Source organism: Dermacentor andersoni, chromosome 6, assembly GCF_023375885.2.
Source record: "Dermacentor andersoni chromosome 6, qqDerAnde1_hic_scaffold, whole genome shotgun sequence".
In the NCBI taxonomy this organism is placed as follows: Eukaryota; Metazoa; Arthropoda; class Arachnida; order Ixodida; family Ixodidae; genus Dermacentor; species Dermacentor andersoni.
In genome coordinates this window covers 17,425,359-17,441,385 of record NC_092819.1, presented here as the reverse complement: position 1 = coordinate 17,441,385, position 16,027 = coordinate 17,425,359, and the positions used below count along the sequence as shown (strand labels likewise).

The 16,027-nt window shown below is 44.4% G+C and overlaps 1 protein-coding gene across 3 annotated transcripts in view; it reads left to right on the top strand.

Annotated features, from left to right (window-relative positions):
- The window catches only part of Itpr (Inositol 1,4,5,-trisphosphate receptor), a 154,733-nt gene that overhangs the window by 4,779 nt on the left and 133,927 nt on the right, over nucleotides 1–16,027 (top strand). For all 3 annotated transcript variants that reach the window (XM_055065883.1, XM_050169922.2, XM_055065882.1), the window contains exons 5-8: nucleotides 2,719–2,817; nucleotides 3,210–3,293; nucleotides 4,890–5,117; nucleotides 11,080–11,457. In XM_055065883.1, coding sequence (XP_054921858.1) covers nucleotides 2,719–2,817; nucleotides 3,210–3,293; nucleotides 4,890–5,117; nucleotides 11,080–11,457 — 789 coding nt within the window. The remainder of the gene's footprint in view (nucleotides 1–2,718; nucleotides 2,818–3,209; nucleotides 3,294–4,889; nucleotides 5,118–11,079; nucleotides 11,458–16,027) is intronic.

Genomic DNA, 16,027 nt, shown 5'->3' with positions numbered 1-16,027 from the left:
CTTGGTTCATTTTGTGCGTGTCAGGAGACGATGACCACGTAACCTAGCACTAAATTTTATGATTACATTTGCTTTTTGCTTCATCTCATGTAAAGTCCTGAAGACCCGAAGATAGTGTTTGCTGATGCTGGACAAAACGTTTTAGTATGGAGCTGTGTCAAATATCCACGTTTTCAACATCTGCTTGCAACTGGAGATTTGAACTTTATGTCTTTGTTTGAACTCCATGCCAATTTGTTAATGCTCTACCCAAGAAAAAAAAGAAAAAAGCGTGGCAGAAGATCGGGCCAGTGTACATGGCCAGTTAAAATATAGATGGTCCGATCTTGGCCATCTGGGTCAGGCCCAGGCTTGGTTTTTGCGTATGGCCAGCCTGTTTGCCGACCACCAGCTGGTGATGGGCAGAATACATCAGGGCGATGTCATGGCTGCTGGTTTATTCATTGTGGCTGCGTTCGGCTCACGCATGGGCCAATGACTACCCCATGACGGCAACAGCGTGGCCTGTCTGCAGCCAACGTTTTTTTGCCGATAGTCATGCCCAGATGTTTTTTTGTCAGATATACCTAGTGTATTTTTTTTTATTTTGATTTTTTGAGGCACCTGTCGCACATACAAGCTTATTCCGCTGCTTCAACTGGGTTTCCTTAACTGGTAGACATTACATTCTGAATAAGTCACAAGTGCAGAAGTATTTAATGGAAATAATAATGCTAATTATGTTTTTAATTAATGGCTTGAGGGCACATGTTATAATGGCGGAATTGGAGCCCGTCAACATGCAGGGCCTATTCATGGAAACACAAAAATTTGTAACTAGCATCAGTTTCAAGATATATACCATAAGTCAAAGTCAGCAAATCGAGTTGGTGTCCTAATTCTTTCCCTTGAGCTTCGCATATATTCGCTGTGTAGCAGGAAAATAGCTAGGACACCAATGCATTTTCGCTGCACACGTTGATGTTTATCTCGAAACTGGTTCTAGGTACAAAATTGGTTCTAACTGAATAGGCCCAGCATGCTGATGGACTCATTTCTGCCATTGCCACTTATGCACTAAAGTTATTAACTAAAAGGTAATTAGCACGATCTTCTCAATTAGCAACTTCTGCTATACTACTCATGTGGAAAGTAATGTCTGCCAATGAAATGTAAAACCCAGCTGATGAAGCGGAATGCTGGTATCTATCAAAAAATGCTTCTCTTGCCTTTGCTTCGAGTTGTTGACAGATTCGACTTCACCCTGCTATCTGCTAGCTGCCTGGTTAGCTCTGAGGCGGTGGTCTCGAGTTCGAGTCCCAGACCAGGACGAATTTTTCTTCAACCGCGAAGCTTTTCTTTTGAGGAACTCGTATAGGTTTCCTTTGTAAGAGTTGCTATGATTAAGTGGATGTCTCCTTTTCCCTTAATTAATTACTTCTCTCCACCTTGCAGGTTTCCGTAGAATTATTACGTCAAACTCTTGCCTTCGCTTCGAGTTGTTGACAAATTCGACTTCGTCCTCTTAATTCGCTTGCCCAACAAGCTCTGGCATGTTAACTCTTGCCCATTAAGTGCAGCTACAAAGACCACAAGGCATTGATTTTAAGCCACGCTGTTAACATATCACTTTCAACAGATTGAAAAGTGCAGAAGAGCTCTCAAAACAATCAGAAACGCAACCTCAACAGTACTTGTGCACTTTCTTTCCAAATTAATTCTAAAGAAATGTAGGCTCGAATAGCGTAAATAGCACATGTGACTTACGTGTAAATATGGGGGCACATTTACATGTGGGAGGTAGAAATCTGCAGGCTGGAAAGTTCGCGGACCTTTCACAAACAAGAAGCACAGCGCTGAAAAAACTGTGTGAGGCTGCACCGATCGAGCAGCCTCTGAACATTTCTTTCCCACTAAAGGTCCCCCAGCCCCCCTTGTCTTCTTACCGCTCTTTCTCATTGGGTAGTGGACAGAAGAGGAGAAAAGAAGTTGAACAGAAGAGAAAAGTCACATCTAAGTGCATGCATATTGCTGGTTCCTTCCCTATTAATGCTGCCCGACCCGACTGCCATAGACGATTGAGGCGACCTGCTGCTCTCTCTTCTTTTGCTCCCCAATCCCCTTTCTCCAAAGGCACTGCACCACATGTGCCCGCTTGTAGCAGAAATCAGCACTTTTTCAACTACCACCACCACTTCTAGAATAGGAGAAATGAAGTCGACCCCAACTGGTGGATCCTACATGGTTGAGCAGCGGTGTTGGACCAGCATCAAGCCGATGTCTGTGGCCAGCCAAAACTTTCGCGCTTGGCATTAGGCTTCCCTACGCATCCATGCTGGCATTCGTGGCTGAGCCAGTGCCAGTGAGGTCGGCAACATAGATTGGCCTTTTCACGGCCCAAGCTCTTCATGCTGACATGATTGGCTTTCAACGATCTGCCGAGCACTGATATATGGTTGGCACTCGGCCAATTTTTCTTGGGTATTTAGCATTGATTTTATTCAACAAGCTACGAATTTTAGTGGAAAGAGAACATTTGATAACAATGAAACTAGCATTATATACTTATTTTTGATTAACATGCTACTTCTGCAGCTCGTTTGTTTTTCAATCACTGATTCCTGATAGGTACTTAAACATCAACAACCTAATCAATTTTGGTTGTCAGCTTTATCCTAATGACCAACGTAGAGTTTACTTGTTTCGTGCTTACTTAGTGGCTTGCATCTTTTGTACTAGGTGGTGGTAGGTGACAAAGTGGTGCTGACGCCAGTGAATGCAGGACAACCGCTGCATGCCAGCAACCAAGAGCTGCCCGACAACCCAGGCTGCAAGGAGGCAAGACATATTCTTTAGTCCCATTCTCTGTTGATGCTTGCAGGGGAAGATTGATTTTAATTCTGTATGCATTTTACTTGACAAATGTCCTTATTCTGTACACAACATAAAAAGGCTATGAGCGTAGCGTACATGGTGTGTTTGCAAAGTAAGTGTAAGGTAAGGCTTACATACTTTGTGGCATTAACGTATATTTGAGAAGACTTTAGAACTGCTTTCTGAGCTGTTGCTTCTTCCACATCAAGTACATGATTTTTGTATGAAGGGCTTATCAGAACTTGTTCATTCATGAAAATGCATGAGCTGCTAAATAAGTAATGATGCACCTATTACAAAATGAAAGTAATTTGCCAAGCAATTTGATTATGCATTGCTGCTATGTTACTTTTCAGGTAAATGCTGTCAACTCAAACACGAGTTGGAAGATATCACTGTTTATGGAACACAAGGAGAATGTGGATGATGTACTCAAAGGGGTATGTGAGCATAATTTATTTTTATTTTTTGTTCTCCACTTATATCATTCGTGCATATATAATGTTTATCATGATTCATCTGCGTGCACCATTTCTTGTGCGCATTACTAGTGCATTTGCTTCATATTAATTTTGCAAATTGATATTGCCTTTATAAGCAGAAAAAGTGCACATTATTTACAGTCGAATCTCAATATAATAGACACGGATATAACAAAATAATTAGTATAGTAAAGTAAGCATCAAAGGTCTCTCTGATACCAATGCAAGTAATATATGATTATAGTGAATATTTGATATAATGAAGGCATTTTTGTGTCAGATGTGATTTAGTTATAATAAAGAGAGTCAGTTGTAATTTTTCCAACCTTTGTCTATATTTATTTAATTGGATCTTTAGGTCTGCAATGTGTGTCATACACCAGTGCCAAGGTGAGGTCATGGTGAAGCTTTGTACAAATGTTCATAGCTATATGTGGGCAGCATGACGAAACATGGGCAAAAGAAAAGAGACTCTTCTTTTGGCCTTGTTCTGTTGTCCGTGCCTTGTATAACTATGAATTAGTTTCTCATCTTTTACTTGTTTTCCATCAACGCTGCCCACATATATATATGAATTTGTACCAACTCGCTTGCCTTTCAGTCATTGTACATTGTGCAAATGTGGTCATTGCACTTAACATGCCAGCTGACAGTTAATGAGGGAAAATTTCAATTAAGCACAGGGGATAATGATACAACCGCTGAAAAGTGGCTTGCCTACAGAAGTTGGTCCTGTTACTGAAGCATTACATGCTATGAATTTTTACATTTCTGGCTTGAATATTGTCTGAAAAGTTAACTTTGTTGTAATGGTACAACATAAAATATGTTCAGAGACCCACACAGACGGTCATGATGGTGTGATGGGGATAAATAATATGATGATGATGCTAATAGCAATTATGTATGGTCGGACGACACAAGGGGGTGAAGGACTTGGACGCAGGCCTTGGCATAACATCTGCTTGTTCCTAATGTCTTCCTGTTTCCTTTGCCTGTGCCTTCTGGCCACATTTTTTCATCGTTATGTTTTTCTTCACTGGTGCTGGTGGCAGTGAGGCTGTTGTTTGATTGCTGATTATGATAAGAAAGAGGATGACACGAAGTAATCATTTAGAACAAAATACACTTGCTTGCATGAGCTGCTCATCATGGTTAAATACCAATGATGGGTCTGACTGTGCCTCAGCTAGAAACTGCTTCATGTTTTATACATGGTACTCAAGCTTATTAAATACAGATTTGAATGTAGTGCTTCTTCATGTGGTTCCCAGAAAAATATTATTTGGCTGATACTGTGTGACACTGTAGGCTCTCATGTATATGGCTCAGCTACTATAGGTTTATATTCTTGTTTATGTTTATAATATAACATTTGATGAGGCAATCTCTGTCAACAACATTGCCTGCTCGGGCTTTTAGATCAATATGTCCTTTTGATCAATGTGTACTAAGTGAATAAATTTTTAAGTGTAGCCTTTGGGCAAAGCACATGCTGGTGTATCTAGCACAAAAATGTAAAGGAAGCTCAACTCTGTCTGTGTACTCATGCAGGGAGATGTGGTGCGACTGTTCCATGCGGAGCAGGAGAAGTTCCTGACGATGGACGAGTACCGAAAGAAGCAGTATGTGTTTCTGCGGTCCACAGGACGCACCACTGCAACAGCAGCCACCAGTTCCAAAGCCCTGTGGGAAGTGGAAGTGGTACAGCATGACCCCTGTCGTGGTGGGGCAGGGCATTGGAATAGCCTCTTTCGCCTCAAGCACCTCGCTACAGGCCAGGTTTGTTGGGTGCCTTTTATTGTGATAGCAACTATACATGCAAGGGCAAGCCAGGCTTGATGTGCATTGTCTTCCCGCGCACCTAACATAGCGCCCATTGTTGGATGGCACGTGATCTGCTGAGTTTTGAATGAATAGCGCAGTTGAATTTGTGAATAGTGTGGTAGTTTGGAATGTTTGATCAGGACAAGTGCGCACTCCCAGCTGAAGATGTTTCTAATCATGCCAGCATTGTAACCGCAAGTGTCCAGTGGTGTGCGACACCACATTTATTTATTAGTAATCTAATTTTGACTGCAATTTATAGTGCCCATGGAACTGTGTACCTTTACTTCATTTAATAGACTAATACCTTGCTATTGCTGTGAGTGCTTCGCCTTTTGAACAAAGCTGCTAAATATTTCTTGTGCTGCCTAAGCATTTTCATGGTTGCCAGTGAGGGCTATAGGGGCTAATGTGGACTGTGCATTTATGCAAGCTGGGATGAAAGCTCTTGAAAGTGATTTTCACAGATCATAGTTATTTAATAGAGCATACAGCTGCTTGATGAAACGCTCTTGATTCTGCAACCATAGTTTGGGTATGGCAGAATAGAATTATTGCATGTAATTCACATGTGGCCCTTGAATTTTCCTGTGCTAGAGTGAACAATTACAAAATAAAAAAAGTAACAGGCCTGTACGACACACACAGCACAGTCACAGCGTAAACAGGAGGAGCGGCTGCATGGGAGCTCCATTTTTGGCACCACGCACTACATGTCTCCGTGGCGAAGTATCTTCAGATAGTTTTTACGAGAACGATCTGAATTGTCCGCCCAGTGTTGATGGTGAGCTTCGGCTTGTCCTGCTCTATGCACAGCAGTCTGCTGAGCTTGATGTTGCCTGGTTGCAGCCACGCACATAGCTCTACGAATCACTTCTTCAGGTTCGTCTCTTGCGAGGAGGTGCCATAACGTATACCGATGAGTAAACACAGGTATTTAGACTGCGTGGCTCACATGTCACATCTCTTTACGCGGGGCATGGTATGTTGCTGTTGATGGTGGTGATGATAATAATGACATCCCCTTCGAAATGGATGGTGACAAATAGTCACCTAGCCTGCTACATCCAGGGTCAGTTACATGCAGCATGCAACAGCTGTATGCAGCTGCTACATGTCGGGATACCTTGTGAAATATAACAGAACTGCAATGCAAAGTTTTTACGTATCGACACTATGCGGCCCGCATGTCAAATGGCATGATGTGATGGTAATGATTATGCTTACTTAATGGCATTCCCTTTGAAACGGGACAGCCTGTTTGAATTAATCAGGCATGTTATATATGTTTTTTATTATGTCAATATTTATACATTTCCATAATCTTCTTTTCCTTCCTCAAGTCTTCTCTAACTACCTTGCACCGCTACCTATACAGCTGCTACATGGGTTGCCACCTGCTTTAATAATACGCAACTGCAATGTAAATGGAGTACGTATAGACATTACGTGGCGCGAATCTCACATTGCGAGGCAAGTTGCACAACACAGTGTTAATGATGAGGGTGATTTATCGGCATCCACTTTGAAACGCGGCGGTGGCATAGTCACCTTGGCAGCTTGATTTGATCAGGTACGCAACGTATATTTTTTCTAGCATTCTTGTACACATCTCCGTAACCTTCTCTTTCTTCCTCAAACCATCTTTAACTGCCTTGTATCACTACATGTGCATCTGCTACATGGTGTAATAATACATGGTGTAATAATAGTTGGTGTAATAATATGCAAGTGCAATGCAAAATGTGCACATATTGATGCTACGCAGCTCCCATGTCACATCGCATGTCTCCTCGCGCACTAGGACATCGTTACAGGGCATTTTTCTGCTGCATGCTAGCAAGCGCTGGCATGGCTCAGTGGTATAGAAGCTGACTCCTACGCAGCTGGCCCGGGTTCGATCCCGGCGGGAACTGGGTATTCTTTTCTCATTCCCGGCAATAGCTGCTATGGACACCGGACACTGGTGGTGGACACCATTGCCACCCAATATGGCTGTTGGAATGAGCCCATAACAACTTATGCTGTAAAAGCCTCAGAACTTGTTCCCGTGAGTAAACATAGAGATATAGGTAGAAATGCACGGAGCTTGGCTCTTTGTTCTGTTGTGTGCAATAATGATTGCAAATTACCTACCCAGTGCTCTTCTTTTATTGTCATAGAACTCGGGACAACCATCTACATAAATAAGCACTTGAAAATTTAATTTTCACCTTTTCATTGAAAGGTGAAAACACCTTGCACCATGCTGTTTATGCTGTATGCCTCTGCCTTGAATGCGAGTGACCTTCCATATCTTCTTTGCCATGTGCAGCAATTGCTTGCTAACCTCAAAAGCAGTATCATCGTCGCAGTTCGATCGCAGCGGGGCGCGTGCTGCTGTGTGCCCAGTTTGGTGCCCAGTTCGCCCACGCGTGCCCTAGCTCTTTTTACCGTGACCAGGTATAAAGCGTTCATTATAACAGTGTGGTGATCTAAAAAATTTGTTATATCTGGAAGCAATTTCAATAAGCATGCTTGGAAAAAATCACTAATGCACTGAAATGTGGTTGTTATAACCGATAGATCATTATATATGGGATCGTTATAAGGTCTGACTGTATTAATAGAGACTTTCCATCTGCATTTGCAGGATGGTTTTAGATTGTCGTCAATGCAGCTTTCTGGTAAAGATCATTGTCATCATGTTGTTATGCCAGAGGTAAAATAAAAATTCAATGCGCACTTAGTTATCTCTATGCGGATGAATGTGAAAGCATTGTGACCACCGCGCAATGCCTATGCTCTTTCACACGTTGAGATCGAGGGTTTGACTCCCAACAAAGGTTGTGGGCTTGAGTGCCTTAATTAACTGTGCCTTAATTACCTTCATTTTAATGAACATCAAAGGTACTGGGTTCGACTCCCTCCAGTGGTCGTAGGCTCGACTCCCACCAAAGGTTGTGGGTTCAAGTGCCTTAATTAAATCTACCTTAATTAACTGTGTTTTAATTATTTCCACCTTATTTAACACTAAAAGTCGTGGGTTTGACTTCCACCAAAGGTGGAGGGTTCGTAGCCTTAATTAACACCAAGGGTCGTGGGTTCAATTCCCACCAGAGGTTGAGGGTTTGTAGCCTTTTTTGTACCATTCTGTGGTCACGCCTACGTGGACAACTACTCCGGATTTCGTGCCTCGTGAACCATATAATGCTTTTGCATCAATAAAAGGATAGAAAGAAAGAAGGTGCCTTAGCCGCACACATTTTGTGAAGCGGTCCCCCCGACAGTTTTCTAACTTTGGGGCCTCCGGATTTAATTCTAATACTGTGCTGTCCCTGTAATGAGTTGCTGAATAAACTTGAACCTGGGCTTTAAACTTCTGAAAATTGATGTTCTTATGAACTGCGCCACCTGCATATTGACTAAGTTTACGCACCAAGAGCAGCTTTATATCTAGTTAAAGGGCCCCTGAAACAGTTCGGACAAATTTTGTAAACGTGTAGGATACAGCTACAGTTAATCATACGCACCAGAATTTGTTTGAAGCGTCTCATATTAAAGAGTTACGCACGATTATAAGTTACCCTCCTCCACAGCCATGCATTTTCTCAACTCATTCGCCGAGTGATCAGGGCTAAGCTCCGCCTTCACTGGCTCTGCGTCATGATGGCGCATGGTGTCGTCTACTTCCGGTTGTCTAGGAGCAAGCGCGAAGCCTCTCCAACCTCTCCGCCAGCTGCTTGGCAGTCGACCCCAAGCGAGAGCTATCGAAGCCACGAGCAGTGAAGAGTTATGAGCTTTCGATCCCAGCACAGAGTGTGTCCGGTATCCGGTAGGCACAGGCGAGATGGGCGTTTAAACCAGGGGCATAGCCAAGGGGGGGAGGGGGGTTGCTTGTGGGGCTTCAGCCTCCCTCCGAAATTTTTTTCGTTCTGTGATGCGCCGCCGACCAAAACAACCCCTGGCGCCGAAAATCATGCTCGATTTTGTCTAGAATGTCCTTTTCACGCTCAGAAAGACATTTCAGCGCGAACATTGCAAAATCGAGCTGGATTTCGCGGCAACGCCCATGCACGAGGAGTCACATATCGTAACACAAGGAGCCCCATGCAAGCACAAAATTTCAAGGGCGTTTTGATAGCGAGCAGGCTCGTTGCGGCGTCTTGTGGAGGCCGTGGCATCTACGGAGCGTATGGATTTCAATTCTGAAACTTTATGGGTATAAAGTTCTCATGAACTTTTGATGCGAAAGGTGCATTAACATTTTCAAAGTCGTGCTTTAGATTTTCAATTCCAAAACTTTGTGGGTTTAATGTTGAACATTTGATGCCAAAGGTGCATTGACTTTTCTAAAGTCGTACATTGGGCCGTACAATGACACAAGCCAAATCAACACACTATCAGACAAATTGACAAAGTACGTAGCGAGGTTCGATGGGACGAAGCGTTGTAGTGGTTCATTTGTGGCGATGCAAATGAGAGAAAGGCAGAGAGGTTAACAATGCTCCATTGAAATGTTTCTCCTCTACTTTGTCATTTCATGGCCTTTACATTTTTCAAACCAGCGCCATGCACTGCTTTGCTGGTTTCAAACTGATGTAGTTATAAAGTTCGTGTGATAGTTTCTTTACTTATTAAATAGACAGAAAACATGGAAGCATTGATATCAGCTATTTCGGGCACATTCAAGAATTCGTTTGCAGCATCTTTCGCAGTGGCAATGCAGTTATTAATAATGTATTTGATCCCTCGACAAATTATATAAGGAGGAGGCTGAACTGCAATGTGAGCCCCCCCTTGAACGAAATTTCTGGCTATGCCACTGGTTTCAACGGGTGGGTGCAGGCATAAACTCAAGCTGATGGAGTTTTAGCGTAGGCATATGTGAGCGGCCTGGTCAGTCTGCATGGTCCAGCCACTTGGTGGTGCAGAGCTTGACCAGCCAAACAAAGAGCTAATATTGCCTTAACCAAGTGTAAAACATTTCAAACATTTACAAAAACATTGTGTTCACAATTACGCTCCTGAGGAAAATTTATATCAGCAGCAAAGTAGAATACACTTCGTTACAGCTACTGTGTTTGGTTAAGCTCTTGCCACCAGGTGGCTGCACTGTGCAGACCATTCACATTTGCGCCTCTGCTCATCCCGTAAAACGGCACGGTCAAATGGCCAGGTCCAGTCTGCTTGCGTTTGTGTTTACCCTAATACCGGACATGCGAAATACTATTGTGGTAGTAATTCTCCGACGTAAAGTGACGGCTGCAAACGTGCAAATCCTGGCGCCAATTGGATAGCAACAGTTTGATGCGCTGCAGCCGCTCCGCTTGTCTGCTGCCTTGCAGAGGGCCGTGATGTTGCAGCTTGACAAATTGCCAGTAGCTACGTTTGTAGCCCACAACATAACAAGGGTGAATTATGGCGCTTGTGAAAATAAAGACTCAGATCAATACTGACCGCGGAGCTTTCGTCAACAAGCATACAAGCAGACGACACTGTGATACAAGCAGACGACACTTGCTTTTTGTCGGAAGTGCTCAAGTGTAGTCTTCGTGCATTCCCTTTCTGTTACTTTCTTTTTGTAGAAACAAATTAACATTCCAACTATTATGAACAACATTTGCTCACCGTAAAATTAGAAAAATTATCTATGACGCACCCTGGGCAGCCGTTCGAATAGCTCGCCCTATTGGTGTCATTAGGGCAACTTGCATCAAATGGTCGAGGGCGGCTGAAAATTCAGCCAAGTGACGTGCTGCGATTGGTAGTGATGTATGTTTTTAAATCTTTATATTAAACTACAGGCTTTACATGGAGCACTTAGATCCATAAATTAACAATCACAAGGACCTACCTTAACGATGCAGTATGTTTGTACAAAATCGTTTCAGGATGTTTTTAATTTCATGCGGGGGTGTGACATCATGTGTTGCAGTATCTAGCTGCTGAGGTGGATGAAGACCCGACCCCTGACCCAACACGGGCCAAGCTGCGGGGCCCACCAGGGAGCCCTGTGTACTGCCTTGTAGCTGTGCCACAGAGTAGTGACATTGCCTCCATCTTTGAGCTGGATGCGACCACACTCTCCCGTGCTGACGACCTGGTGCCCCAGTCTTCCTATGTGCGCTTGCGCCACTTGTGCACCAACACCTGGGTGCACAGCACTGCCATTCCTATTGACCGAGATGAAGAACGACCTGTTATGTGGCGCCTGGGATGTGCGCCGGCGAAAGAGGATCGGGAGGCCTTTGCAGTGGTGCCAGTGTCAGCATCTGAAGTGCGAGACCTCGACTTTGCCAATGATGCTTGCCAGGTGGGTGCTATTGTGCAAGGCTTGAAGCCCTGCAATTAAAGTTGTGCGAATGTTCGAAAATTTTGAGTACCATCCAATAGTATATATGTAATAGTTGTATTCGATTCGAAAACCAGGTATTTGAAAATTTTTGAATATTCGATTCGGATACAAATGTTTTAAACAAATTGGATATACTGTATTGCTGGCTGTGTGGGAGCAAACACGGTACCTAGCATTTTTTTCTATCTAATCTAAGAATATGTTCTGATATTGTGCTGAATTTCATGATTTCTTGCGACCTCGCAGGGGCGTCTGCATCAGCAGGCCTTTGTTGCGTTGCGACACCACGTACACCATGCACATGAGGGTTAGACCCTCCCGCATGTAGCCGTGCGCGGCTTAGCTGTCTCTGGGGAAAGGGGAATCTTGGGGGGGGGGGGTTGAGCCGATGCCGGGTGTTCGGACCTTTAAGCCTCCCCGCCAGAGGCAACACATCTCTTTGGCCTCGGCTTCACATAGATGGCACCTCCAGACTGACCCACCTGGAGGAAACTGGCAGTTGCCATTTCTTGTCGCTCTCTCCTGAAATCTTCGCCTCTCTCTCCCTCTTTTTGGCCTTTCCTGTCTTCTTCTTTCTTCCATTCAGTTCCTTTCTCCTTGGCTGCAAGAGTTAACCTTGCGTGGCGATGCAACCTTGGGTACACCATGTTTGGTTATAGTGACAGCATACAACTGGCGTCATCCAGACTTGATTGCAAGCTCTGCCGCGTCCCCCCATTGGGCTCCGTGGTCGGCGGTCGGTGCTGTTGCCGAATTTTTATGTTTATTCCTGGAAACTTCCTTTCCCCCACTACCTAATTGCCCTTTTAAATGATGGCGCACCGAAGTCTTTCAATTTTCAGGCAACCGAACACACAACTTTCCCCGCTTTCATGTCGTTCACTCTGATCAAGCTGGAAAGACGGTGAGAATGATCTAACCGTTTCTCGTATCGAAATTTCTGGCTGAAGTCTTTGGACCAGGGTACAAAGCATCGAAAATGGCAAGCGGTGACCTGCTACTGGAGCTCCGCGATCAGAAACAGCATGAAGAACTAGCTAATCTAGTGTCCCTTGTGGATGTACCAGTGACAGTTGCCCCACACCGTACCATGAATACCAACCGCAGTGTTGTTCTCTGATGCCGATTTGTTGGAGCTACTAGTATCTGAAGCTGAACTCCTGGAGGGCTGGGGTGATCAGAACGTTATCAGTGTCAAACGAATTAAGATGAGGCGGGATGGAAAAGAAATTGAGACCAAACACCTTATACTTACTTTCAGTTTTAGTGTTTTGCCCGAGACCATCGAGGCCGGGTCCCTCAAGATTCATGTTAGGCTGTATGTGCCAAATCCCCTCAGATGCTTCAAGTGTCAAAGGTTCGGCCACAGTTCACAGAACTATTGAGGCTGGCTGACTTTTGCCAAGTGTAGTGGCAATAGAGAGTTTTAGCCCAGCGGGTTTACGGCCAGCGGAGTGGAGGCGCGACTGCACAGGCGCACAACGCTTAGGCGACCAGCGGTTTTACGGAGCAGCGTTTACGCCCGCTGGAAAGCACTCCCCAGCGGAGGGTATACGGAGCGCGCAAGCATGCGTAAGCCCGCGCGGGCGTGTATGGGAAATGCAAGATGGCAGCCGTGAACATGAACACCGGCAGTTCTGCATCGACGACGGCAACTGCGACGCTGACCCGTACATTAGTACTTAGTACATTATTAACAAATAATGTACTGAGAACATGTAATATATATTTATTCAACATCTCTTGCATTATAAAAACAAGCGTAATTCAGATTCATTTCTCACTAACTTCTATTCTGACCACTAGGTGGGGCAGCAGAGCGCCCCGCTCTAGGGTGCCTCGATGCGTGCCCGCTGGCGTCCATCGAGGCACCCTACCTCGCTGTGCGGGTGAGTGATCCGCTGGGTTAAAACTCTTTTTTTTCGCGCGCCGCTCCGCTGGCGCAATGGTGGAGACCGCGAGCAGAGCGAAACGTAAACCCGCTGAGCTAAAAGTCTCTAATGAACACTCCTCTGAAACCTGCCAGAACACTCCACACTGTGTCAACTGTGATGGCAAACATGCCGTATACTCGTGGTCCTCCTTGTCTTGGACAAAAGAAAAAGAAATCATCACAATCAAAGTAAAGGAAAATATAATGTTTAAGGAGGCTTGCAGGTGGGTGTCATACCTGCCAGCAAACAGCTTTGCCAAAGTGGTGCGTCAAGGGGTGGTGCCGCAACGGCTCCCGGCGACTGTCCGGCCCATACGCAGTGATCCGGTGGTGACGCCATCTGCCCCCTTGGCAGTTGCAGCTAGCGCTGCTCCACCACCTCAGCAGAAGGGGCCATCGACCTCCAGGCTGGTGGCCTCAAAGGGCTCTTCCAAAGTTTCGAGGCCTTCAGGTCAAGCACAGAGCTCGGAAGAGCGCATGTCCAGCACCTCGCAAGAGGCAATGGACACAACCACCAGCCAAACGGCACCACCAGCGCCTAGGGAGCGGCGAGGCTCTCGCGGTCGCTCCAAAAAAGACAAAGCTCGTGTCACGATGCCTGGAAAGGGCCCATGAGCTAATCTTTGTCTCTTAAACACACATCACACAACACATTTATCATTAGGGAGACACAAATACTACACTTAAATGTTAGGGGACTCATCATAACCTTGATGATATTAGAGAACTCCTACACAAACATAATCCAAAGTTACTGTGCGTTCAAGAGATGCATCTAAAACGCACACAAACTTCCTTTGTCGGTATGCCATCTTCCAAAAGGACCGTGACGAGGCTAACGCCTCATGCGGCGGTGTAGCAATCCTTGCTGACAAGTCTGTAGCTTGTCGTCACGTAGCCTTACAGACACCACTTGAGGCAGTGTCAGTTAGAGGGGTTCCTTTCAATAAGTTGGTAACTGTTTATTCCATGTATGTACACATCCCCAAACTATCACTTCCAAAAAACAGATTTCTATAAACTCATAAATCAATTTCCGGAACCCTACATACTTGTGGGTGATCTTAACGCCCACAACACTTTATGGGGAGACGTGCGATGCAACGCAAGAGGCCGACTCATTGAAAATTTTGTTCTTACATCTGGTGCCTGCCTGTTTAATAAGAAGGAACCAACCTATTATAGCATCCAACACAACTCATATTCATTGAAACATCTAGCAATGGGCTCTGCTTCTCTTCTGCCTCATCTGGAATGGAATGTCAACAATAATCCTTTTGGAAGTGACCACTTCCCTGTAACTTTGAACTTATTAACGCAATACGACAACCCTCCCCCTGTTCCTTTTTGGAAATTGGCATCGGTAGACTGGGAGAATTTTAAAGAACCATCTTATAGACATTTTATAAATGATTTTACTACAGATGATACTGTTGCATATTTTACTGCTTTTATTATTGATGCAGCTGAAAAGTTTATCATGCAAACGAAAGGTGGTTCACTTACAAGACATGTTCCCTGGTGAAACGAAGACTGTAGAGGTGCGAAAGAGGCAGAACAAGGCATGGGGCGTATTTTGCAGATTGCCAAATGCCGAAAATCTAATTCAGTTTAACCAAATTAAATCACAATAAAGGCAGACGTGACGTCAGGCAAAGAGAGAATGCTGGGTGAGGTTCCTCTTGGGTATTAATTCATACACCCAGGACGTGAAAGTGTGGAATGGCTTAAGAAAGCTAAAAGGGCAACTAATCCATCCGTTGCCTGTGGTGAACCAGCAACCCTCGGCCACTTTTTATTCCGTCTATGTGGACAACATTCAAATAGGCTTCAAATCCTGTAACCTCGCAGTATGCAAGAGACAGGAACAGCAAGGCTTGAACAAGGTGTCCTAGTGGGCAGACAAAAATAGATTTAAAATCAACTCCCCCTCCCAAATGTTCTTTTCACAATAAAGAGAGGCCTGGTTCCAGATCCTTGTGCAGAACTGTGTGGACAACGAATACCTGTCAACAAAGAGAATAAATTTCTAGGTATTATACTTGACTCCAGGCTTACTTTCATTGCACACATTATATATCTTAAAGAAAAATGTCTAAAAACAATGAAATTACTGAAAATTCTATCCCACACAACATGGGGTAGCGACAAGGACTGTTTGATGAATCTTTGTAAAAGCCTGATTCGATCACAATTTAACTATGGTGCCATCATATATAACTCTGCCACTTCGAGTGCGCTAAAGATGCTAGATTCTGTCCATCATCTAGGTATCCGCTTAGGCACTGGCGCATTCAGGACAAGCCCTATTGAAAGCTTATATGCAGAATCAAATGAATGGCCACTCCATCTGCAGAGAACTTAGATAAGCCTCACACATTTTTTCAAAATACACTCCAATCATGAACATCCATGTTTTAATACCATTAAAGATAAGACGTGTGCTACACTTTTCTGTAATTGTCCCTCTGTAAGACAGCCTTTCTCGCTGCGCGTGAGGGAGCTTAGCGATGAAATGCATGTCCCCCTCCTCGAGCATCGATTAATGCATCCAACCAAGCTGTTACCTCCTTGGTAGTGGCAGGTGGTTGAATG